This window comes from Tachyglossus aculeatus, chromosome 18 (assembly GCF_015852505.1).
Source record: "Tachyglossus aculeatus isolate mTacAcu1 chromosome 18, mTacAcu1.pri, whole genome shotgun sequence".
In the NCBI taxonomy this organism is placed as follows: Eukaryota; Metazoa; Chordata; class Mammalia; order Monotremata; family Tachyglossidae; genus Tachyglossus; species Tachyglossus aculeatus.
Window position 1 is genome coordinate 1449963 of NC_052083.1, and position 27783 is coordinate 1477745.

Sequence of the window (27783 nt, forward strand, 5' to 3'; positions counted from 1 at the left end):
CCATGACCTCTGGCTCCCAAGCCTGGGCTCTTGCTACTGAGCCATGCTGCTTCTCTTAAGGATCATGCCCTTCATATTATATTACCAATTACAGAAATAAATGAAAATCAGGGTTTACTCACCTCATTCTGTCAGTAACATTTTGTTTCAGGTAGTGGAGTTTATGATTAACCTTGAATACCATAGTAATTTTGATGAATATTTATTGGTTCATATAAAAAGGTGGATGAATCATTTTAAGAATGGAAATGGACTTGACTTCATGCAGTGATTCTTGACTTTTATAGGATTTTCATTTCTGCAAAATTTACAAAGCAGCACTGAAGTAACAGAAGGACTCTCTTCTCTTTCAAGTAACAGGGATTTAGATGGACTTACTTTATTAGTTACTACATAAACCATCATTTACCACAGGAAGAGATTTCATATGAGGGCAATTGATGAGTGGCTCAAAACTAAAAGCACATCATTTTATAAAATGTTTAAAAGGGCATAAAATAGTACAAACAAAAACAGATTTTCAAGCTCCAAAGCGGATTTCATTATTGCCTAGGCACGTTGGTGAACTGAATAGTCTTAAGGAGTCCATAATTAAAACGGTAGAAGTCCCTGCAAAAGAGGAAAATGAAATAAATTTGTATATATCTGTAAACTAATAATTATTACTAGGGCTCAGGGGACTGTCAAGTTATAGGCAAAGTTGGTAATTAGAAGCACAATAGATTAATGGATACTTATGGAAAATAATGCAAACATGCACATTATTTTTATCAAGAACACAAATGACAAGCAGATTTGTGTTCAATAAGGGTAGATGAACGATTGTTATTAATTTGGGATATCTAAATGATTCATTTGCACATTTTCAGATCTGATTCCCGAGGAGCCTGGGACAGAGAAGGGGCAAACCTACTTTCTCAAAGTGCATATACGCCAGTGAACAGGAAATCCATCCCAATAGCAGAAAATGGCTTATTCATGCCATCCAATGCTTCAGAAAGAAACTTGCATTTGCAGACTCTTAAGACAAGAATGGCTTTTCCTCCTAGAATTATCTTTAAACATGCCTAAAATGACCTAATACAGCCCACAGATGCTGACTGAGGCCCAAACTGAGACGCCCCATTTCAGAAATGTTGGATTAGCGATCCTACAAATCATTGTTACTATTAAAGTACTATTACTAGAGTTAGACCCACGCATGATTTATTCAGTATACCAAAGAGCATTTCAATCTATAGATTTGGATTTCAACCACAAATTAAACCAGACGAAATACTTCTTTCCTCGCACCTCATACGTCTCCCACATCCAAAAGCTGTGTGGCCTAGTGGAAAGAATATGGGCCTGATTATTGCCACCTCTATCGCGTGCCCTCTGTGGAACCTTAAGCAAATCAATGTCTCTGTGCCTCCGATTCCTCAGTTGTAAAATGGAGATAAGTTACCTGTTCTCTCTCTACCTTAGACTGTGAGCCTCATGTGGGACTGGGGCTGTGTCTGTCTTGATTATTTTGTATCTACCCCAGTGCTTAGTATAGTACTTGGCACATAGTACGTGCTTAACAAATAGCTTGACTATGATCATTATTAGTGGGAGCAAGGGTAGTTGGATCTTGGGCATGGTGGAGTTACTCGGGGTCTGGAGTCATCCTTCAAGAGCCCCAGGGGATGTTGTGTGATTTGCCACTAGAGTAATGGAGGGCATCACAGCTTCATGTTGCAAGCAGAGAGATGCAAGTTGACCGCTTCTGCCCCACCATCCCTGCACCATCCTCAGCGACTCAAGTCTGTTGGAAGCCATTGCTCCTATTCTTCATGGGGAAAGTGGGACTCAATATCAGTCAATTGCTCAATCTATGGTATTTTCTGAGTGCTTACTGCATGCACTGCACTGTGTGAAGCACTTGGAGAATAGAGAGAGAAGAAAGATGCAATTCCTATCCTCAAGGAGCTTACAATCTGCTTGGGGAAACGAGACATCATTCTTCCCTTAATATTTTCCGGTCCTTGGCCTTTGGTGCTCAAAAATATTGCATGTCAACAAATTCATCAAAAACAAACCTGGTTCCTTAAACGCTGATTTGAAGATGGCATGTATATTTAAAATATACCCTTCAAAGTGGTGATCTCTGAATTAAAACATGCACCTAAGTACCTGTAAATGTAATCCCATCATGCTTAGAAGGGTCCTGAAGTGCTCTCACAATGGCATTTTCATTTGTTACCTTGGCTAAAAACAGAGAAAAGCCTGAACATCGAGAGCAACTAGGATGAAGACCAGAATTGTCTCCAATGAGGCACCAATGGCTTGCTCTTGATGTGAGCTGTATGTGGGTCTCATTTCCAATCAGAACCAAATAAACTGATCAACAGAGGTCTCACAATTTAGTTCTAAGATTTCTCAGTATATTGGAGAAGCATTAGGTTATAATGGTGAGATTTATTTTTTATCCTCTCACTTAAAAAAATCCCACCTTCTACCTAAATGCCAAAACACATTTAATATGGCTGAACTTCTTCCATCACCTCCTAGTCTAATGACTCAGAAACCCTGACTGAATTTCCTATTTGTCACTAAGCCACAGGCTTAATGTCTCCGGGACTTGGGACTTGCTACTTCCAGAACTTATCAAAGAATTTCCTTCCACCAAATGAGTCTGAAAACAGAAAACAATGCAAATTGAGCAACTAAACACCAATCTTTCTGCTACCCTGAAACACCTTCATTCATAATGTTGAAACGTATAATTCTGACAATGATAATCCCAGTCAGAAATACAATCCAAATTTATTTGCAATAAATCGTATTTAGTCTCAGATTCAATTCACAAAATACAGCCTCTTTCGATTAGACAGCAATCTCTGCCCCAATCCTAACCCTTTCACATGAATCACTGGCTAAAATGGAGCAGAAACCCTATACATTATGAAACCGTGGTATTACATGCATTCGACCAAAGTGTTTTCTTATTACTCTCTGACCACAACATTTAAAAATCAATGCAAATTGCAGATGTATTGCTCAGTGAATAATATTCGTGGGTTTTGCTTTTTATTACCAGCATTTATCACATTGCCTGTATGAAACTGCTTCCATTTTGGTTAATTAAACCTTGGTTTGATTACATTTTCCTACGGACCATTTCATCTAAATTGTGCAATGAGGTATTCTAAGCCTATTGGTGGCTGGAAACCTGTGTCCAGATTCTATAAAAAGTACTCACTCAATTAGGGAATCTGGAAGACTCTGAAGAAAGAAAATAGGGGGGTCTTTGAAACTCAAAACATTTCAGCATGGTGAACTTTTATTCAGAATTCAGAATTCTGACACTTTACACTAAATTTAAAATTTAAGAGGAGATGTGCAGTGGGATTGATACTGTTATTGAGAGTGTAGTGAATGGCTCACTCAAGGTACTTCAACTCTTCCATTCACATTTTGCCATCCCGTACTACCCAGGATACCCTATACTCAATATGGCTGTGTTCAGCTCCTCACTAGAATGGCTTGGAGAGAGCCCAGGAAGGAGGAAAGGAAATGATGGAGGGCATTAGAAAATGCGGTAGGAGAAAGATTGAGGACCTGTTATAGAAAGGCACTAATCAGGTGTGCTCCCACGGGAAGCATTCCAGAGAAAACAGGTGTAAACCAGAACAAGAGTTTGAAGCTATTCACAGGAGGAACAGATAATAGAATCTTCTCCCCTGGAGATTTTAAAGTAGCGAGTGGGCAGCTTTCAGTATTTCCTAGACTTTTAAGGCTGGGGTGACCTGGGTTACAATGCTTGTGATATCTAGAGGGAAAAATCAAGGAGATTCCGCTTACTGCCACTTTCTCTGGCAGCACAGGAAAAAGTAAGCTTTGGGGTTTCAGAGATGGCTTGTGTTTAAGCGGTTCCACATATCTAGAAGCTTCCTAAGGGGTTGGAACTGTGAAACAAACAACTATTGATAATGGGCATCTCAGCACCCTGGAGAGGAAGCCCTGATCTGGACGGGGTGCTGTGTTTATCAGCTAAACTGTCTAAACCATCACACTCAGTTACCCTCCCCCCACCCCCTCCCCCACAAATCAGAACAATGTTCCCTTGCCCTTTGTCTCTCCAGCATGACCTGGCCCAAGGAGAGATTGCTCAGAGGGGATCTTTTGGCCTTCTGCATGAAGAAAATAAAATTCATTTTATGACACCCAGTAAGCGCTCAATAAATATGATTGAATGAATGAATGACAACCTCCCTTCTCTGATACCTTGTCAAAAATCTTTAAGTCTTAAGTGCTTCCCCAGAAGAAATAATCAAAGCATTTAACAGGCTACAGGCACGAGTTGAGTCTTCTGTCTTTAAGCTTCTCACACACCCGGATTTTTGTTGGATTTCATTTTGGAGGTGCTTTATCTTCCTTTTGGAGTTAATTAGATTATAAACTCCTTTTATTAGATTGTAAATTCCTTGAGGAGAGGGGTTGGGTTTCTTCTGTTACATAGATGGCAACTGCCAGGCACAGTGGTATGCAATGCTGGTCAATGAATTCTTCATTAAGCGCTCTAGTCTGGTAGGAAGGGAGGCACCCTGGGAACATTCCCACTTGCAGTAGACGGTCCTGCCATTATTTTCTTCTTCCACTACCTATTGAAGAGAATGAACAAATACCTACCATTGTTTTTTCCACTGGATTCACAATTTGTTCTTTTGGCTTCCCAAGAGAGTTGGTGTTTCCTACCAAGAAAAGAGAGCTTTTTACTCAATTTAAAGAGAATGAACTATTCAAAAATATCAAAGTTCAGCATTTCACATTCAAAACTACCATCAAAAGACTTTATCAGAATGATTCAAGAAAAGCTTGGTCAAACATTTGTCATTTTTAAGAACTGTCCTGCGTTCCTAAAATTTATGAACAAATAATGTATTACAAACTACTAGTTATGAGGTTTTACATTTGTTTAATAGGGAAAGACGTGCCCCAATTAAACTGACTCAACTAAGGCTTTTTAGATGATGGAAACAAATTAAACTTTTTAAAATGAGGATTTAGTGGCCTTTAAAGCCTTGCTAAAATGGATAAGGAAACTTTCTAAGTTGTATTCTTCCTGCTTTTATTAGTTATATTAAGATAAATTAAGTGAGATTAAAATCTTATTTGATTTATTTACCTTTGCAAATGATGACCGTTTTAAGGGTTACACATCCTCAGCCTCTGACGAAAGCAACCTCTCAATGAGCCATGTCAGAATGTCTTTAAAAGCTCTGTGTTTGTTACTTCCAGCTTGGAGCGAGGCGTTCATTAAGATACCCAAATTCTCATAAAAATTCCAAAGTGGCGCTAGTGAAAAAATGCTCAACAAGATGAAAACTAAGCACATCTTTTTCAGAAAACTCAGAAGTTATTTTAAGACCAGTTTTAAACACGGTTTGGCTTTGCGTGGTTTTAATGTGGCGACTGATTGATGGATTGGTTGATTGACTGGCATCCAAGCTGAGTGAAACCTGCAGGAGTCTTGAAACAGCATCTAAGCCTCCTGCAAGTAGAGACCTGGATATTTAAAGGTTATACCATTTTAAAAAGTTGCACAATGTTTAGTGTGATCCTTTTATGCCAAGCGTTGTTAAATGAAGTTTTTCCCTGTTTACTACTATTTATGAAGGCCTTTTTTAAGTCAGAAGAACATAAAACTGTTGTCTCACACACACGGATTTTTCTTTCAAAAGTTTATTAGTATCAAGCAAGAGGAGACTTTGCTTAACACTACAGAACATTTCAAGACTTGAGATACAAAAGAATACCACATTATTTGCATTTGTAATTGGTTTCCCTTTTTACGCATGTTTGCAAGAGAGAAAAAAAAACTAACATATGACTGAGAGAAAAACCTAAGAACTAAAAGTCTGTGGAAAACCTTTAAAATGAAAGGTTACGCTTACGTTAAAAGAATGGATTAACATGTTTAGTCAACCTACTTTTTGTTTAACACTAGTTAATCAAAGGTTATTTGTTCTTTTGATCACCTATTTTTCAAATACAGATTGGAAATACCAAAGGTTCCTTGCTTGACACGTCTTTCTGAACAGTTTGTTGTGTCAACAAATTAGTTAGTGTCTGTCCATCCGCTTGTCTTTTAAGCATTTTGATTTATTAAAAAGGGATTGTTCATAGAAAAAAATTACTTTGAACAGTATACAGGACTTGTGGAGATTTGGGATTTCACAACATCAGACAGTACAATCAGTATCGGGCATACGGCTGGTCTCTATACACTGCTTTTGCTGTCCTTGCCGGAGGTGCCTTGTGTCTTGAGTTCGTCCACTCCTCTTGCCCTAGAGTGGGACAGAGAAAATCAGCACAGTTAGAGAGGGGGCAATTGATTTAGTGGTCACATTTTTCAGAATCCAACTTGGAATCAAGCCAACCTCAGACAAGTTGTAACTTGAGAAGCAGCATGGCTCAGTGGAAAGAGCCCGGGCTTTGGAGTCAGAGGTCATGGGTTCAAATCCCAGCTCCACCACTTGTCAGCTGTGTGACTTTAGGCAAGTCACTTCACTTCTCTGGGCCTCAGTGACTTCATCTGTAAAATTGGGATGAAGACTGTGAGCCCCCCATGGGACAACCTGATCACCTTGTTAACCTCCCCAGCACTTAGAACAGTGCTTTGCACATAGTAAGCACTTAATAAATGCTATCATTATTATTGTAACTATGTTTTCCCAAAGGGTTAAGAAAGATGAGGCTGAGTGGGCAAAAAAAAAATGGCTTATAAATGCCTACAGAAATCACGGTTGGTTAAGAAAGAACCCTTGCTCTCCAGGGTAGTTGTTCCAGGATATCCTTGCCCCTCTTTGTGCATTTTCCTCCTCCTCCCACTTCCTGGAGGTCTCTCCTCCTTTCCTGTCCACCAAGCCCTAACTCTCCCAATTGCCAAAACTCTTCTAAGAGCACATCTCCTCCAAGAGACCTTCCCTGATTAATCTTTCCTCTCCTCTCCAACTGCCACATCACCCTCTCCATGCTGACCAAGCACTTAAGCACCCACACCCCTACCTGGGGTTCTCAAGTATATATCATCATTACTCCTCTTGCCCTATTCCCCATCTGCAATCTGTCAGTGTCTGCCTTCCCTGCTATATTGTCATAAAAATAATAGCTAATTAAAAAAAAAAAACTGTGGTATTTGTTAAGCACTTACAATACAATCAAACATACTTCCTGTCCCATGTGGATGGACAGTCTTAGGGGGAGGGAGAACAGGTATTTAATTCCCATTTGACAGATGAGGAAACTGAAGCCCAGAGAAGTAAAATGGCTTGCCCAAGGTCACACCCCAGGCAACTGGTGCAGGTGGGAATAGAACCCAGGTCTTCTGACTCTTAGGCCTATGCTCTTTCCACTAGGCCATGCTGCTTTCCATGCTCCTTGGTGGTGGTGGTGGTGGGAGGTGATGTTCACATCTTCCAGCCCCACTGAGCACTTCCAAGCTCCACCTGCCCACAGCAAGTGCTCAGAAAATCCTGTTGATTGCCTGACTTGACAAGAATGTGGAAGTTTACATGAAGAACAGCAACAATCAGGAAACAATCCCCACACTTAGGACAGCCCTAGTTTTCAAACAGAGGGCGCAGTGGAAAAAGCACTAGAGAACAATCATGATCTAGGAAATGATGCAAGGCGAGGGATGACACCCAAATGGTGAAACCAGGGAAATGGCAGAAGAAAAGGGTCCAAAGGGAGAAAGAAGGGAAGTTCCCACCTCATCCTCAAGGGATCTTCAAGGGACCAAATGGCAAATCTGCCATAGAGAATATGTGCAATCCAAATGGTGAGCTAGTCCAAGCTTTACATCGTAAATGCTGAATTACATATGAAAGGAATCTCATTTAACACCCCAACTTCCTGGATGCCTGGTAGACCCTGGAGTATGAAACTGCTGTGCCATCTAAAAATTAATGTCAGGGCTCCAGTAGAAAGCCATAAGAAAGCTGGGCTGTGCAGAGACCAAAGAAAGATGGGGAATGACCTCGTCTCTGAATACCAGTGTGTAATCAAAAGGCAACCCGTCAAGCTAACTTGCATCAATTTACGGAGACGGTATTCAGCAAGCCAATGCATTTGGGTGAGTGTTTGTTCTGACAAGCAAAAGTCTTTGGTTATCTTTGCTTCAGGCACACGCTCTAGCAAAAAGCACTTCAAAACGGAACAGCAGAAATGGGTTTTTCAGTTATGTGCCAAAAAAAATGTCAGAACATCTATTAACCAGCCTCACCGTTCACTTGTGCTGATTACCTGAAATTCATGAACTTTCCAAGCCTCTTGCCTGATCAAAGACCGCACGTTCTGGATTCACTAGCCAGAGGTACCTAAGGCAACTTTTAACATGCTTTTGCTTCCATAACAGATTCGTTCCATTGAACCTGTCATTGCCTGCTGCCCTGATTCTTTCAAGACAATGAGCCCTCAGCATCCGGGTGTGTTTCCACCATATTAAGAGTCTCTTTGTTGTTTCCACACAAGGACTGAGGCACTTTGATGTTTACTGTCTGATTAAATGCTTTGGTGACCTTAGGGTAAGGATTCTCTGCCTGGTTTTTAGACTACCTGAGATGGCAAGTGAATTCAAATTCAAAGATGAAAGAAGAACATCAGTGCTACTGACTCAGTTTCCTCAGTTCACTTTGTTCCCAAGCGCCTGGAGTCTCCACTCAGCTCGGACTTTTGGGCGCCAGATGAATCGGCAACATAATCCCTGTGAAACATGGGAAATCCTGCAGTGCCAGGGATGAGCTCTGGAGCTGAAGAAACTCGGGATCCAGGATGGCAGACTTCATGAGCTGTATTTATTTATTTTACTGTCTGTCTCCCCCACTAGGTTGTAAGATCCGTGACGGCAGGGATCGTGTCTCCTAAGCACTTAGTTCAGAGCTTTTCACACAGTAAGTGCTCAGTAAATACCACTGATGGATTGATTTAGGGCTTCCACACTCTTACCACATTTTTCCCTCTTTTAAAATTAAATACGACTTTCAGGCCCCTCTGAAAACAGCACAATAGACCCCGATTGGCTCAAGCAGGCTGTTGGGGTTTGCATAAAGGAGGCTTAATACGTTGGTGGAAGAAGATGGAATCATTTCTTCCACGAGAAGTAGCATGGCTCAGTGGAAAAGAGAACGGGCTTTGGAGTCAGAGGTCATGGGTTCAAATCCAGGGTCCGCCAATTGTCAGCTGTGTGACTTTGGGCAAGCCACTTAACTTCTCTGTGCCTCAGTTACCTCATCTATAAAATGCGGGTTAAGACTGTGAGCCCCTCGCGTGACAACCTGATCACCTTGTAACCTCCCCAGTGCTTAGAACAGTGCTTTGCACATAGTAAGTGCTTAATAAATGTCATTATTGTTATTATTATTTTAAATCATTTTTCTCACTTTCTCTTCACGGTTCCGCATGTCAAACTTACTCACCATAAGAATCATATGCCTCCTCACTAAGTCCATGCCCGTAATCATAGTAATCAGTGCCACTGTAAGAAAAAACAGAATAAAGGTCAGGAATTCAGTTAGGAATAGTCTGCTTAAGATGGAATAGCTTCTTTGCTCGAAATCTGGAAAAAGGTTGCAAAAAGGTAGGCTTGCAGTCTGGATAGGGCCATCCAGCTGTCAGACTCGAGTAAGGATGGCTACAGGTTTACCTATTCTTGCTACTCTGCCATTTATTAAGCACTTACCTCATGCTAAGTGTACGGGTTGATACAAGCTTGATGGATGGAATGGACACAGTTCCTGCCCCACAGGGCTCACAATCTAAGAGAGAAGGAAAGCAGGGATCTTATCCTCATTACAGGGTTGAGGAAATTGGGGCTCAAGAGAGGTTCAATGACTTGCCCAAGGTCACACAGCAGGCCAGTGAAAGAGCTGGGGTTCAAACCCAGGTTTCCTGACTCCTAGTCTTCAATCAATCCAAAAGCGTGTCCGGGTTTAACTCCCAGGCAGAAGTCGTGGGGCCACAGGATTCTGTCTACACTAGGAGGTCTGCAGGGCACAAGGCTCTGTTTTCTCAGACTGGTTGGGTTTGAGTTCCCCTTCTGTCCAGGGTTCAGACATCTTTAGCCTGCCCGTTTTTAGACTTCCTAGCCTTTGGCTGGAGGACAGATGACCTCGGCATTCTTCGTTACTTGACCAGAATGAAATGCTACTTGCCCCCATCGTATCAATGAGGAGCTACCATGTGCAAACCAGATGTGTCCATCCACAGAGGATTCTGACATGTCCTGATACCTTACAAACTAGGGGTTGGGAAGGAAATAAGCATCACTTTATCTTGCTGGCTTATCTTGGGAGGGGGGAGGAAAGAGAGAAATAAAGGGTGAGGGAAGAGGGGTAAAGGGATAGGAAAAAGAGGCAAGGGGCCAGGGTGGGCAGGCTTAAGGCACCTGGCTGGCTCCCTTTCTGAGGGACAGACTGGAGGAAGAGGGGGATTTCCTTTAATTTCCAGAGGGCTCCATCCCCAAACCTACCACTGCCCTATCTGGTATGACATCAGCCCCAGAAACAGAGCTGGGGATGCTTGGAGGACACTGCGGTTCAGAGTTTGGAGTGATGGAATTAACAACTGGATCTGGCTTCCCTGACACCCTGTTTGAGAAAAGTGTTACAAGCAAATTGAAGAAAGACTTGGACTGCCTGGCCATTTGACGTGAATCTCTCAGGACAACCATGAAGCAGTTTAGAAAAGGACGAGGGCTGTAAGGAAGAGACATCTCACTTGGACCAGGTGCGGAGTGGAAACTCGTTCACACTTGGGTTGCCAGAGCCCAACCGTACACATGGATAGGATCTCATGGTCAGCAGCAGTGAGCTCATGGTGTCAATTTATGACTCCATTTTGCCTGGGTAGATCAGTTCTGATTTCACTTTTACATGTTAGACATCTGTACGTGAATAAAATCTTTCATTCACCTAGGCTCCTAAGTTTTTCCATTTCCTTAACACTGCAGGGCAATAACATGCCTGCATTTGGGGCTTCAATCCGTTGCTATGGAAGTGAACACCATCCCAAAATTCCTTATTATAATTTCACAAAAGCACGTTAGAGGACTCTATAAAGGCATATAAAGGAAAGTGACACAGACAGCTCTCCTTAGGCCTTGATTGGCCTCTTCCCTCTAAGGTGTATTAGACACTGGCAGGGCAAATAAAGGAAATATGTAGCTAGAATAATATTCTAAAGATTAAGAGGCTTGCCAGGAGTAGTAGCAGTAGCAATGGTATTTCCTAAGCACCCACTGTGTACAGTGCACTAAGTGCTTGGCAAAGTACAACAAAAAGAAGGGACATGATCCCCACTCACAAGGAGCTTCCACTCTAATAGGGGAGACGGACATATCAGTAACGACAACCGGTGTTGTCAGAGGCTATGCAGCAGCCAGCACAAGCCCTAGGACTACAGTCGTGCTTGCCCTTGGCATCCCAATAGGCTATGTGACCAAAATGCCTACCAGTGGTCCAACTAACCAGGTGACTCTTGCACAGGATATAGATTATAACGTGGGCAAGGTGAGAGCAGGGTCTGCGAATCCAGCCACTTTTGATGGTTTCTATGTTACCATCAACTAAATAATGAAATTACTTGCTCAATGCTCCCTGAAATTTTCATTCCTCATATATTTGATTACATCCTTATTTGCCTAGCAACCTCCAACCTAAAACTATCATTAACGGTTGAAGGCCTAAGAAGCTCAGCTCACCACTTGTCAGCTGTGTGACTTAGGGAAAGTAACAACTTCTCTGGGCCTCAGTTACCTCATCTGTAAAATGGGGATTAAGACTGTGAGCTCCACGTGGGACAACCTGATCGCCTTGTAAACTCCCCAGCACTTAGAACAGTGCTTTGCACATAGTAAGTGCTTAATAAATGCCATCATTATTATTATTAACAATAATAATTGTGGCATTTATTAAAAACTATGTGCCAAGAACTGAACTAATAATAATAGTAATAATTATGGTATTTGTTAAGCACTTACTATTTGCCAGGCACTGTTCTAAGCATTGGGGTAGATACAAGCAAATCAGGTTGGACACAGTCCCTGTACCACATAGGGCTCACAGTCTTAATCCCCATTTTACAGATGAGGGAATTAAGGCACAGAGAAGTTAAGTGACTTGTCCAAGGTCACACAGCAGGCATGCGGCACTATGAGTATAAAAATTAGAAGCCAGGTCCTCGGACTCCCAGGCACGTGAAGCCAACTCAGCATAGTGTTGACACCAAGGGCGATCAGCTCTTGAAGAAGTAGGAGTCCAGGGTACACTTTGCTCTTTGGGCATGGGATGACCCTGGTTGTCACCCAAGTAGGGTTGGAGCCCACATCCCTCCACTAGAATGGAATCAAGTCTTCATTCAGGGCCCAGACTGTGCTGCCCCCATGAAAGACTCCCAGACCACTAGTCTCTCCAACCTGAAATCCCCACCTTCTCCCACAGACCTTCCCCAGTGATGATCTCTTCTCTCCAGGTCACATTCCTCCACCCATCCATTCTGCTCCCTGGACTACCTCCACACCAATAGACTCAGACCCATCTGAGGCATTTCTATACATACTGACTCACTCTACTAAGCACACTACCATCTAGTGATGTCTAACACTGGGAAGCTGTGTGGCCTAGTGAAAAAAGCAGAGGCCTGTGTGTCGGAGGACCTGGGTTCTAATCCCAGCTCTAACATTTGCCTCCTTTGTGAGCTTGGGCAAGTAACTTAACTTCTATGTACCTCAGTTACCTCATCTGTAAAATGGAGATTAAATCCCACTCCCTCCTAACCTGTGAGCCCCATGAGGGAAAGGGACTGTGTCCAACCCAATTACCTTGTATCTTCCTGGCATTCAATATAGTGTCAGGCACATAGGGTTTAAGTAGTACCATTAAAAAAAAAAACCACACACTATATTATCTAAGCAGCTACTCCTCTACATATCCATTGTCCCCTCCTCTTCTATCTGCAATTATTTTGTGTGCCTTCCCTCACCAGAGTGGGGCAAGAACCATGTCTAATCCTACTGAACTTTTCCAAGGATTGAGCATGGTACACTGCATGCAGTAAGCATCAATAAATACTGTTGAATCACTGATTATTTAGGGATTCATAGTCTTACTGTAGATGATCCAGGACTCAATCCTTCCATCCTCCTCCTCCCTGCTCTTTGGCCATTTCATTCCTCCTCACAGAGTGGGCAGGAGGAGAGGAAATCCAATCAGTCTATCACACTGCTTTTCAGAAACTCTGGGGAAACATTTGGAGTGGGAGGAAGATGAAACCGATGGCTAAATTGAGATTTCTGGATTGTGATCACCCATTTTTAACTTTGTTCACAAGCCTGAATAAATTAGAGACAATTTAGGTTTCATGATTGCATTTGGACATTGATTCAGAAATTAGTAAGGAACACTGTTGCAGCATGAGGTCGGAAAGGAGCTTGAAAATCATCTAGTCGTTAATTTTCACCACACCTGCCTTCTCTGTTAAGAGACAGAGAAAACTAGGCCCACAGTGAGGGAAGTGGCTTCCCAGCAAGCGCCCCATTGGTCATGGCTTTCCTCGGCTGCATCCTAGGATGAGGTCTATGATGTCCAAAGCCCGGCCTTCTGGAAACTCTTGTGCTAGGACGATATCATTGCCTATGATAAGCAGAGGCATCACTCTGCACCCCAAACAATTTCCCCTTGCGGGCTTGAAAATACTCAATTTGGACCATATGTGATCTCACTTCCCCTTCTTGGGCTGAAAAGCAGAGGCACAAAGGGTGGCAAGAGAAGCAGTCTGGCCTAGTGGATAAAGCTCTGGCCTGGGAGTCAGAAGGACTTGAGTTCTAATCCCAGCTCTGCCTTTTTTCTGTGTGATTGTGGGACAGGGACAACCTGATTACCTTTTATCTACCCCAGTGCTTAGTACCATGCCTACACTTAGCAAGCGCTTAAAAAATACTATACAAAAATAAAAATAAATGTGGAGAGCATCAAGAGTATCTCCCACCTGATGAGAATCTGGTTGGAATCTCTAGGGGTAAAGGAAAATTGATCCTGATCTAAAGGAGCTCAAGAGGGAAAATTGGTCATTTCCTCAATTGCTAATTTCAGTGCTTAAGATCTGTATGCTTGTTTGTGTGTGAATGGAAAGGCTTCGTTTTTTGGTGTCTGCAGCTCTTCTGGCCATATGCCATGTCATGATGTTGGGGGTACACAGAACCTTACCTGGGTAAGTACACATGAGGATGATGCCCAAGGCTAAGACCCAGGGAGGGGAGGAAAACTGGAAGTTCCAGGTGAGCTCATATTTTACTGCCTCCAGAAGACATGGGTGGGAGAAGGGGGAGGCAAATGACCTGCTGAAATATTTCCTCCTCCCCCTCCCATCCCCGTACTGTAGGGGTTCCTCAAGGGTCAGTTCTTGGTCCCCTTCTGTTCTCTATCTACACTCACTCCCTATGTGACCTCATTGACTCCTACAGCTTCAACTATCATCTCTACGCTGATGACACCCAAATCTACATCTCTGCCCCTGCTCTCTCTCCCTCCCTTCAGGCTCGTGTCTCCTCCTGCCTTCAGGACATCTCCATCTGGATGTCTGCCTGCCCTCTAAAACTCAATATGTCCAAGACTGAACTCCTTATCTTCCCTCCCAAACTCTGTCCTCTCCCTGACTTTCCCGTCACTGTAGACAGCACTACCATCCTTCCCGTGTCACAAGCCTGCAACCTTGGTGTCATCCTCAACTCCGCTCTCTCGTTCACCCCTCGCATCCAATCCGTCACCAAAACCTGCCGGTCTCACCTCCGCAACATCACCAAGATCCGCCCTTTCCTCTCTATCCAAACCGCTACCTTGCTGGTTCAATCTCTCATCCTATCCTGACTGGATTACTGCATCAGCCTCCTCTCTGACCTCCCATCCTTCTGTCTCTCCCCACTTCATTCTATACTTCACGCTGCTGCCCGGATCATCTTTGTGCAGAAACTCTTTGGGCATGTTACTCCCCTCCTCAAAAATCTCCAGTGGCTATCAGTCAACCTACACATCAAGAAAAAACTCCTCACTCTCGGCTTCTAGGCTTTCCATCACCTCGCCCCCTCCCACCACACCTCCCTTCTCTCCTTCTACAGCCCAGCCCACACCCTCCGCTCCTCTGCTGCTAATATCCTCACTGTAACTCATTCTCGCCTGTCCCGCTGTCGACCCCCAGCCCACGTCCTCTCCCTGGCCTGGAATGCCCTCCCTCCGCACATCCACCAAGCTAGCTCTCTTCCTCCCTTCAAAGTCCTACTGAGAGCTCACCTCCTCCAGGAGGCCTTCCCAGACTGAGCCCCCTTTTTCCTCTCCTCCTCCACATCATCCCCTACCTACCTCCTTCCCCTCCCCACAGCCACCTGCATATATGTTTGTACAGATTTATTACTCTATTTTACTTGTACATATTTACTATTCTATTTATTTTGTTAATGATGTGCATCTAGTTTTACTTCTATTTATTCTGATGACTTGACACCTGTCCACATGTTTTGTTATCTGTCTCCCCCTTCTAGACTGTGAGCCCGCTGATGGGTAGGGACTGTCTCTATATGTTGCCAACTTGTACTTCCCAAGCACTTAGCACAGTGCTCTGCACACAGTAAGCGCTCAATAAATACGATTGAATGAATGAATGAATAAATAAATACGATTGAATGAATGAATGAATGAAAGTATTTGGGTTAACTTCCCCGCAAAGCATTCTGAACCAGACTGGGGAAGGGAACAGTTCACACGGCGGGAGCTGGGGAAACAAAAGCAACAGCATGTATTTTCCCTCTTCTTACTTCCTCTTGCCCCCTGCAAAGTACCATCTTGTCCAGGGGTCTCAAGAACCCACTCTTACAGCCAGCTGGGGTGGTGGGAGGCACGAGGGGAAGGGGATGGGTTGCAAGCTTACTTCCTGGCCTAAAACCCCTGGTGATGGTGCTATGTATGTGTGTATAGGAGTGTGCATGCACATACAAAAATGAGCACAGTTGTGGTAGTTGCACTTTGGGCTGTTCATTTCGTGTGCCCATGAGGCTGTCTCTGAAGTGGCAGTAACAGGGACTTTTAGCTAAAGGTTTCATAAATGACTCAGAACAGGAAAGATCACAGCTGTTCCGGGGATGTTTACTTTCATTTGAAGATGAATTCTGGCCACTGGGACTTGATTTATTTTAGAAGGAGTTATTAGATTAGGGTGAACAGCGCTTAAAAGGAGTATTGATGGGAGATGTAATTCCCATGAGACAGTCTGCAACTGGTGGGACAATACCATTTATAGATCATAAAATTTAAACATGGATTTCTGGAAATTATAAAAATGTAATTGGTTTATGAAGAGTAGTGAAAAGCAGACATGCCATTCTTTAATTCCACCAATTACTGCCCACCATCACTTAATTAGGGTGGTTGTTTTTACTCTCTACGGAGCCTGGCAAGGCAAGGATATGGGCTCTGACTGTGGTGGGCAAAAAATTGTTACCATTTTCCATAAAAATATGCAGGGACAAACACCTACTTCTTCCCACTAGAGCATTACGGAGCTCAGATATGAGGTGTGGGAAGCAAAGGAAATGAAAGACAAATGGTCAGTATGCAGGAATTAATGATCAAGGTGCTCTTCAACTCTAGTGAATTTGAAAATGAACTGAAACATATAAAATAAGGAGAAGCACCTACTAGGTCTTGGGCCATTAAATGTAGTTTTCAAGAGCTCCTCTATGCTGATGACCTGGGCTCTGAAAGTACCCACCCAAGAAGGCTGATGACAGGATGCTGAGCAGGAATAGCTTCTCTGGTTCAGCAATGGGCTATGGACTAAACTCTGTACCACCCTAGCATGGAAAACCACATATCCAGGCAAGGAGGCAGTGTGGTCTAGTGGAAAGAGCATGCAACTGGGACTCAGAGGATATAGGTTCCAGCGGGAAGCAGCATGTGGATAGAGCACAGGCCTGGGAGTCGGGAGGTCCTGGGTTCTAATCCTGGCTCCGCCACTCGTCTACTGTGTGACCTTGGGCAAGTCACTTCTCTGGGCCTCAGTTACCTCATCTGTAAAATGGGGATTGATACTGTGAGCCCCATGTGGGACAGGGACTGTGTCCAACCTCATTTGCTTGTATCACCCCAATGCTAAGTACAGTGCCTGGCCCATAGTAAGTGCTTAACAAAAAACCAAAAACCATAAAAACAAAACCATTACCAAAAACCATAACCAAAAACCATTATTATCAGTTCCAGCTCTGTGACATCGGGCAAGTCAGTTAACCTCTCTGGGCCCCCATTGCTTGGTTGGCAAAGTGTTCTCCCTCCCTCTCAATATTGGGAGCTTTGTGTGAAGCAAGCAACTATGCCTGATCTGATCATCTACCCCCAAGCTTGGCTCAGAATAAACAATTAATATCATGACTTTCGACTGCCATCATTAAGGATCTTCAACCATGGTAAAAGGACAGATAATAATAATAATAATAATGATAGCATTTATAAAGCACTTACTATGTGCAAAGCACTGTTCTAAGCGCTGGGGAGGTTACAAGGTGATAAGGTTGTCCCATGGGGGGCTCACAGTCTTAATCCCCATCTCACAGTCTCAATCCACATTTTACAGATGAGGTAACTGAGGCCCAGAGAATCAATCAATCAATCAATCAATCGTATTTATTGAGCGCTTACTATGTGCAGAGCACTGTACTAAGCGCTTGGGAAGTACAAATTGGCATCACATAGAGACAGTCCCTACCCAACAGTGGGCTCACAGTCTAAAAGGGGGAGACAGAGAACAGAACCAAACATACTAACAAAATAAAATAAGTAGGATAGAAATGTACAAGTAAAATAAATAAATAAATAGATAAATAGAGTAATAAATATGTACAACCATATATACATATACACAGGTGCTGTGGGGAAGGGAAGGAGGTAAGACGGGAGGATGGAGAGGGGGATGAGGGGGAGAGGAAAGAAGGGGCTCAGTCTGGGAAGGCCTCCTGGAGGAGGTGAGCTCTCAGCAGGGCCTTGAAGGGAGGAAGAGAGCTAGCTTGGCGGATGGGCAGAGGGAGGGCATTCCAGGCCCGGGGGATGACGTGGGCCGGGGGTCGATGGCGGGACAGGCGAGAGCGAGGTACAGTGAGGAGATTAGTGGTGGAGGAGCGGAGGGTGCGGGCTGGGGAGTAGAAGGAGAGAAGGGAGGTGAGGTAGGAAGGGGCGAGGTGATGGAGAGCCTTGAAGCCCAGGGTGAGGAGTTTCTGCTTGATGCGCAGATTGATCGGTAGCCATTGGAGGTTTTTGAGGAGGGGAGTAATATGTCCAGAGCGTTTCTGGACAAAGATAATCCGGGCAGCAGCATGAAGTATGGATTGAAGTGGAGAGAGACACGAGGATGGGAGATCAGAGAGAAGGCTAGTGCAGTAGTCCAGACGGGATAGGATGAGAGCTTGAATTAGCAGGGTAGCAGTTTGGATGGAGAGGAAAGGGCGGATCTTGGCAATGTTGCGGAGCTGAGACCGGCAGGTTTTGGTGACGGCTTGGATGTGAGGGGTGAATGAGAGAGCAGAGTCGAGGATGACACCAAGGTTGCGGGCTTGTGAGACGGGAAGGATGGTAGTGCCGTCAACAGAGATGGGAAAGTCAGGGAGAGGACAAGGTTTGGGAGGGAAGACAAGGAGCTCAGTCTTTGACATGTTGAGCTTTAGGTGGCGGGCGGACATCCAGATGGAGATGTCCTGAAGGCAGGAGGAGATGCGAGAGAAGTTAAGTGACTTGACCAAAGTCACACAGCTGACAATTGCAGGAGATGGGATTAGAACTCATGACCTCTGACTCCAAAGCCCATGCTCTTTCAACCGAACCACACTACTTCTAGGACAGAAAGAGAGGCTAATCAAGAAGACAAGCATGCCCTTTGTGGGGGGTGGCAGAACATGAAGCTGGCAGAGGAGAAGTTGCAATTTCAAACAGCTTTACTGCTAGGAGTTCTGGAACTTCATCTGTCACCACACTGGTGTTACCACATGCAGACAGGACACACACCTAAGACTGTGAGCCCCCCGTGGGACAACCTGATCACCTTGTAACCTCCCCAGCACTTAGAACAGTGCTTTGCACATAGTAAGTGCTTAATAAATGCCATCATCACCACCTATGTGGCATAATTCTAAAATATGGTTGTAGGAGGCCATATACCAAAGAATACCAATGATTTCTGAAAATGAATAAGTTGTACTAAAATGTTCTATTGCCTAGGGGTTCAACTGTTGTTGATAATGAAGATATGAGCTGTTAAACTTTATCAGAAAGCTAAAGAAACCTCGGGAAGATCTTGTCATTCCTGGGCCTTCCATGCCTCTACATCGAGGGAAAAGGAAACTGGTTTTCCATCCATTTCATGCCAATTTCTTTGATGCTCTGGAATTTGTGTAAATTATGACTTTGGTCCTGACCCAACCTAGTATGGCCTAGTAGAAAGAGTCAGAGGACATGGGTTCTAATAACGATAAGACTGCCTACCTTTCTTGGGAATGCCTTCTAGAAGTAGGATACCAGCTTTTGTCATTGAAACCAATTTTAACAGGTTGAGGAAGACTAATTCCTGATCTAATTCTTTAAAACTGAACTGAAGGGAACAAGCAGTAAAATGGAATCATTTTCACCTCCTTTTTCTCCCCCAAAGTAATTTCTGGGAGAATTGTGTACATACAATAATGAAGGCGCTCTAGCATGTAACGACCTTTTCATGACTGCCAATGGATGTTGTCTTTCATTATTGGTGTCTCTGGAATTTTCAACAGCAGCTGATATGGTGTATCTGGCATTTTCTCAGCTTGTTTACGGTTCTTGGTGGATTAAATAGTGCAGCCTAGGATTGTTTACCTGCCAAGCTTTCTCTGGATCTACCCAGGTATCACTGCGGGGGGATTTTTAATGAACGCACACATGGGGAAGTAAATAGTATGGCATATTCACCCATGACATTTTCAGCTTTCACTTTCGACCCTTAAATAAAGCGATCAACCCTGTCTCCATTCATCTGCAGACAATCTAGTTTGAATAGCATCTGCATACATTTGCTTGTTGACTGAAAAGTGCTCAAACTCCAAGGATAGAGGAAATGCAGTTATGCATCCTGTTGCAGCAGTATTCCACAGAGCATTTAGAGCTGGGATCTGAAACGCAAAACTGTTTTGAACCATTGAGGCAGACAGAGAAGCTCAGTCCACACTCCGAGTTCAGCACCCTACCTGGGCCCAACTGGCCTGAGGCTTGAGGTGGTGAACTTCTTCCCCCATAGGGACATTTCCTATTACATCATGTTTGCAAGGGCCCGGGGAGTCTCACATGGGTAAGGACTGGCTGCCCACTGCATCTGAAACAAGGTGACTGCAAGCTTAAAGTTGAACTTCAGAGTTTATTTTTCCTGATTTTTTCTTAGAAATACATACTCCTGGAGTGGAAGCCAGACTGTTCATTCAACTTTCTCTAGCTACACAATCCTGTTCCCTAGTGAGAGAAGATAAGGTGTCAACAAACTTCGAAGAGGCATTTTGCAAAACTATGATGTACAGTTTCTAAGTAATTAGTGCCCCAACTAATCATTTTTCATGCTAGTTCTTTTTCTGAAGGCGCAAACACACACAATAGTATGGACTTGTGGAAAGACCTGGTTTAGTCCTGGCTCTACGACCTTGGGCAAGTTTTTCAGTTTCCTCATCTGTAAAATGGGGATTCAAAAGCTGTTGTCCCTCCCGCTTAGACTGTGAGCCCCTTGTGGAACTGGGATGCTGTCTGATAATAATAATAATAATAATGGCATTTATTAAGCGCTTACTAAGTGCAAAGCACTGTTCTAAGCGCTGGGGAGGTTGCAAGATGATCAGGTTGTCCCACGTGGGGCTCACAGTCTCAATCCCATTTTACAGATGAGGTAACTGAGGCCCAGAGAAGTTAAGTGACTTGCCCAAAGTCACACAGCTGACAATTGGTGCAGCCGGGGTTTGAACCCAGGACCTCTGACTCCAAAGCCCGGGCTCTTCTCCACTGAGCCACGCTGTCTGATCTGACTGTATTGTATCTACACCCAGCACTCAGCATAGTACCTGGCACATAGTAAGCACTTAAATACCATGATGATCATTTTCCATATTTCCATGAATATACGTGATCAGATATTATTCGAGAGTCTCTACGGTATTTCAAGTCTAGTACAAATGCATTTTTTCATGGCGATTTAAGATGTTAGGGTGAAATGCTAAACACCAAAATACATGCTTTATTATTTAAATGGCAATGTTTTTACTAGTATCATTTTAATTCAAATTAGCTATAATTCAATTATATTCTCCCAACTTCTCAGGACATTACTTTGCATAGAGTAGATACCCGATAAATGACACTGGATGGGCTGATAGGGCTCTCAGATGGTAAATAAAACCAACTTACTGGAAATTGAATTATTTCGAGGCCTTGCTCAACTAAGCCCTCATTTCCTCTTCTCCTACTCCCTTCTGCATCATCTGGCTCTAGGATTTGCAAGATTTATTCACCTTTCCCTCAACCCCATAGCTTTTATGTACATAACTGTAATTTATTTATGTATATTAATGTCTACACTATAGACTATAAGCTCGCTGTAGGAAGGGAACTTGTCCACCAACTCTGTTGTATCATACTCTCCCAAGTTCTCAGTACAGTGCTCTGCACAGAGTAAATGCTCAATAAATATGATTGAATGAATACAAGATTGGACATAGTTCATGTTCTACATGGGGCTCATGGTCTTAATCCACATTTTACAGATGAGGTACAGGCACAGCAAAATTAAATAACTTCCCCAAAGCCACACAGCAGAAAGGTAGCGGAGCCAGGACTAAACCCAGGTCATCTGACTCCTAGGCCTGTGCTCTTTCCAGTAGACCACACAGCTTCCTCGTCCAAATATTTGTAAGTAACTTTTGTTTTCCTGCCTCCCCCATTAGATGCTAAGCTCCTTGAGGATAGTGACCTTATGCTTTATTATGGGCAGGAAATGTGTCTGCTAATTCTGTTGTATTGTACTCACCCAAGCTTTCAGTATAGTTCTCTGCACATAGTAAGTGCTCAGTAAATACCATTGATTGATTCCTCCTGCTCTCTCCCAGGGCATTTATCACAGGGCTCTAGACACAGTTGGTGGTCAGTAAATACCATTGATTGAAAAAAGTGTCAATAAGCAACTTGAGCCTTCCAACATAAAAGAAGAATCAATTGCTCAACAAGGGAATTACCCTCCTCATTGCCACAGAAAATTGTCCTAGGAAAGGGAAAGTAATATCCCTTTCCCCTACTGAACCATAACTCTCCTCAAGGCAGGGGTCATGTCTAATAACTATTACATATCTTCCAAGTCCTTAATATAGTGATTGGTACACTGTAAGTGCTCAGTAAATACCATTGATAGATTGATTAATTAGCTATTTGGGAACAAACTGATGCCTTCACTAGTGGTTCTAGACTGTGAGCCCGCTGTTGGGTAGGGACCGTCTCTATATGTTGCCAACTTGTACTTCCCAAGCGCTTAGAACAGTGCTCTGCACACAGTAAGCGCTCAATAAATATGATTGAATGAATGAATGAATGAATGGTTTTCAGTTCTTTTCCGTGGAGCTTTGCTGCAGACTTCTGAAATGTCTGAACAGTAAGCCCATATACCTCTGCAATCTAATCCAAGCCAGAAAATTTCCTCAGCCCACACTTCTGCAAAAAAGATGCATGCTAGCAATTTCTTATTGCTCTCCTTTTTGGTGATTCTAAGGGAAGTCAACAAAATTTCATGGAAGTCTTCAGGAAATATGCTAATACCTGATCTATTACACTTTTTTTGGAGGGGGGAAAGGAGGGTGGCTCAAGGGGGAAGAATTTAAAAGGGCTTTGGAAGATTCAAGGAGAAATCAAAAGCACTTTCTTAGAGTTTGGCCAAACTACAGAATTTAACAAGTAAATAACAGCTCAGACTATTTGCTAACAAATTTGATTACTACTTAGCAGCCATAATATTTTGATTAGTACCATGCACTAAAGGGAATCAAAATATGTTGAACACTATTACCACGGCCATTAGCAAACTCGATTGATAGATGAAAAACTGAGGATGAAAGAGATTAAGGCATAGGCCTAAAGTCAGAGAGATTCAATAGAGTCTGGTTTTCCCCACTCCAAGTCCACTCGATTACATTGCTAGTTTCACCATTATAGAACATCATTCACGGGTCATCAACATGCTTAGTGTTTCAGAGTTAAACACTGTCGCATTGGAGGCAAACATCTAGTCATTTTTTAATGTGTAAAAAATAATCATGAGGTAGAAAAAACTCCATCCTGAACTAAAAACTAGAAATTCATTTATAGCATTATATAAATGATGCTAACAAGCTTAAGGCAAACAAAATTAAGAACATTAAAAGAAAATATAATGTCCTCTCCTGGATTTGTAGAGATCAGTCCTTTTGCTGCTTTTGAGTCAAGCCACAGTCCTCTAAAGGGCTTTACAGTCTTCTGGAAAGGGCAGGTACATGCACGTCGTCAAATATGAATATATCAAAAACTAGATAAAGATAATAATCCATAAGTTAAGGAGTACGGTATTTTAGCTGGAGATATGGGACCAAGGCCAAGAGGGGGAGGGGGTAAAGTAACTATTAGATAAATGGCAGATTGATTTTTAGGACAGGAAAATGCAAGATGATATTAATTTGTCTCCACCTAGTTTTACTGGTTTTTTTTGTAGCCACCAACTCCCATGAGGCACAGAAGTGTGCAATGGGGACCAGGTTTCCTTTTAATTTTTACCATTTCTTAATGCCTTGAAAAGTTACAGCCCTGACACAGTCCAGGGCCAAAACTTTTCTTTCATACAGAAACCCATAAACCCATAAGAATAAAGCCAAGCCTCTATTTTTTCAAGAGCATTTGGGAACCCTAAAGCTCTCAGGGAGCTAGATGAATCTCTCTGTTTGGCCGCCTTAGACCTGGCTTGTAAGCATTTACACTTTGAGCGTCTACTGGTTTGGTAGTTACCTAGAGATGCACATCAAGGATTCCATTCATGTGGGTTCTGCCAAAAAACCCAGTCTGAAATTTCACCACTGTCCTGCCTCTGGGGACTGACTATCAGAAACAACCTAGTCAAGTGCTTAAAAACTGGCCTCCCAACAGCTTCCTTAGTTTAGAAGCAATACACTCCCTGCTCTAGATTCTGTGGGGAGAGGAGCACCAGGTAGGTGGTTGGAGGAGAGGGAGGTTTTGACCTTTGGATAGGGTGGGTAGAAAAATATTCCTCGAAACACCAACTTTCAAAGCAGTGAACGGAAGCATCGGAGAGGCAACAATCACTTGTTCCTTTCGGCAACCTTGTCACATAATCTGAATTTTAGTAGCAACCTCTTTCTCTGGCATGTTAACTCTCGGTAGCATCTGTCACTGCTATGAATGGCTGATCATAAGTACCTCTGTAGTCATTTTGGTGCCATTAAGCAGATGGCAGTGCTAAATCCGAATGATGTCGTACATTTCCCTGGTGGACTTTGTTTCCATATACTACCATTATTCTACAATTCCTCAGTGATAAATCTCATGTATTCTCGAGAACATTAAATAGTCAGCTGACAGTGCCAATTGATTTATTAATACCAGCTTGCCATTGTCCTATCTTTGTTTTCCCCAACCACTGTGATGATCATGCGTGAAGCATCCAGGTGCAGAAGAGAGCTGGCCTAATAATACTTGATGAAATATTTGAGAGGATGGGCATTTTAATAATATTTGTACTGGTGATGACGACACCTTAATTCGAGGTTGCACATTTGAAGCACCACTGAAGTTGGCATAGCGTCTTTTGGATGATGGATCAGTTTATTTTCTTGATTAAAATGAATACTTAATCCAGAGGGTTTCTTCAATAAACAATAATTTTAGAATTGAAATGGGGTCTCAGGATTTTTATGACAATTCTGGATTTTTTTAAAAAATTAACTTGATTTGTGAGATATGAAATGGAACGTGGACTCAGTAGTGGCTCATGGAAATCCATCCAACACTTGTTAGCAGATGACATCCTCCAAAAGACGGGTTAGTACCAATGTTTCCAACAGAAATAAGAGTGCCCAGTGTCAGAGCTGGCCAAAAATTCAAAATTATCCTACACCTATATAAGACAGTCTTCCAAAAGAAATTACTGAGTGCATCATGGTAATACTGCCAACAGCAATGCTGTATAGCATAGCATATGGCAACATTAATTTTAGTCTTTTTGCTTTCCTTAAGTTGGCAAGGAAATTGTATCAGTAGTGTTCATAGCTTGTGACAGTTTCTATTATACCCTGACTATTTACACAGCATGGGCACACAGATATGTTGTCATATAAGGATTTGCTATATTATAATTTTGAAAAGTTAGGCAAGAGTTTTCCTTTAATTCCTCTGTTTTTTTTTGCGTGGTGATATGAAGTTTTCTAACCTCAAGATCTAACTTCTTTGTGGACATCATCCTGAAGAACTTGAGCAAATTTAATGTCTCCTGACATTTTCCCTTAGTTTCCGTGATGGTGTATGTACAGAGTTAAGCCAGGTGGTTTCCACTGAAACCAACAGGAAATCTGTACAATGAGCTTCAAACCACCAGATAAAGCTTTTCCATACAACCCAAGCCCTTACTGATAAATCCTTCAAACAGAAAGATATGGCATTCCTGTTTGTTTTACTGCACGGAATCAGTTAGACATCTTTGAACTTTGAGATGTGGTTTAGACATTTGGGGGGAACAGTTTGGTAAAATGGAGGAATCCTGAACTCCAAGAGAAAAAAACAGAATTTGAGATATGATTCTTTCCCGTAATGTTCTCCACTATCCCAGATTATGCTGGAATGGTGCAATCTGACATGAGAAGCCAGATGGGAACTTTTATAGAGAGGATCTATCCTGTGCCATGATTCTGGTGCAATGTCCCTTTGGCCATGGCTACTGAGTGAAACAGCCCAGTTCCCAAGTGGTTCAGCGGTAACAGTTTGATAATTCCCAGGAGACAAACTCAGCCTTTCTGCCAGCTGGACATGACTTCATTTACCCCAAGTCTTCAAAACAGGCTGGGGACCACTCTCTGCTAGTAAGGCTGGATCCTTACCTTTGAGCTGGGGTGCTATAGCTGTTATCATAGGAATCATAACTGTGGTCATCATAAGCTGTGCCATATCCATCATCATATTCCTGAAACAGTAATGGGGAGAGAATGGACAAAAACACAAAGGATAAGTTGCTGGAAATGAAAACAAGCACATGTTTTTGTGGACTTGATTCAAACTTGCTGTTTCTACAGTTCCAGAGAACTCAAATCCAAGGAAGAACTACAGACTTCTGAATCTGAATAGGATTACCATGGCATGTTAGAGCCATGATTGTTTATTCAATTTCATAATTCATTCCCATGAGCCATGGATTCAGAACTGCCAGTTTGGAGTTAATAACCTTTCATAAATTGACTTTTGCTTTACATTTGAGTACAATCAGAATTCAGGCTTCCAGGTCCTCCACATCTAAGGAACTGAAGAGACTGCCCCGACCCAAGAAACAGAAAAAAAAGGGTGCCTTTGCCCTCAAACTGAGTAACCCCTTTCAAATACAAGTTCAATCCTGAGAACATCAGGTGAAATCAAAGTGGCAAATACTTCAGTGAAACAAGATATTCAATAACCGGGAAAAACACTGAGCTCACAAAATATCAAATTAGGTCCATAAGTACAAGGATAGCCTGTTTTAGAATCTGAGATGCTTATGACTTTGTTCTGAGGTAAGAATTTTTCAGAAGAATTTAAATAGAGGAAAGGCTGACAAGGGAAGCAAAGTTCTCTAAGCAGGGAATATTATCCTTCAACCTCCTGCTATGTTTCCAGATTTCTGTCAGACCCCCCCTTCAAGACTGTGAGCCCGTTGTGGGCAGAGACTGTCTCCCTTTGTTGCTGAATTGTACTTTCTAAAGCTCTTAGTACAGTGTCTGCACACAATAAGTGCTCAAAAAATATGAGTGAATGAACTGATTGAACTAACACAACAGGATCTTAGCAGAAAGCTTGACATAACGTTCAGTCTTTTCAAACGTGAGTTACACTGGCCCTTACACTCATCCTAAGTGATGGGAGAACTGATGAGCACTTTTACAAGGATATAAATCATTTGGCAAAAGGACTGCATAAAGCTTTAGAATATAGCTGGTGAAATGATTCCATTGCCTACATTTCCCTACATCTTCATCAACAATATTAAATGAGATCTTTTTTATAAAACAAGTCAAAATTAAGGCCAGTCTACCCTGATTACTATGGCAGTTGGTAAGAGCAGATCTGATCTCCACATGTGAAACATGGTAGTTGATTTCTGCAAGGGGGCAGACAACTGCTCATCAGTTTGGATGTGGGGGTGGAAAATTAGATCTGACTATGGTCCTTTATTTTAATTCTTCATTCTCTACTAGTTTATCTACATTATCGGTTCATCATTTAAATTGAATTATCAGGTGACTGGAGACAGCATGTATATGATTTCCACCATCAACAGTACAGAGACTATTTTGGAGCAGTAGAGAATCAAAGGGATTCAACATGGGTGGATGTCAGGGGTCCTGGTTGCTATTTTCAACAAGATCACTGATTTAGGCTTTTTACATGAACAAAATCTTTACTAATGCTTACAGACACCTATTCCAGAGCTTGTCTCTGGAATAGGATA

The 27783-nt window shown here is 42.6% G+C and overlaps 1 protein-coding gene across 3 annotated transcripts in view; it reads right to left on the reverse strand.

Annotated features, from left to right (window-relative positions):
* Positions 1–214: 214 nt before the first annotated feature.
* The window catches only part of KHDRBS3 (KH RNA binding domain containing, signal transduction associated 3), a 129707-nt gene continuing 102138 nt past the window's right edge, over positions 215–27783 (reverse strand). For 2 of the 3 annotated variants that reach the window (XM_038760548.1, XM_038760549.1), the window contains 3 exons: positions 26186–26268; positions 9447–9505; positions 5701–6314 (listed from right to left, as the gene is read on the reverse strand). In XM_038760548.1, coding sequence (XP_038616476.1) covers positions 6223–6314; positions 9447–9505; positions 26186–26268 — 234 coding nt within the window. In that variant the 3' untranslated portion in view covers positions 5701–6222. Of the gene's footprint in view, positions 610–4656; positions 4719–5700; positions 6315–9446; positions 9506–26185; positions 26269–27783 lie in introns of those variants that run through there. The other variant, XR_005454908.1, reaches the window with a different exon arrangement.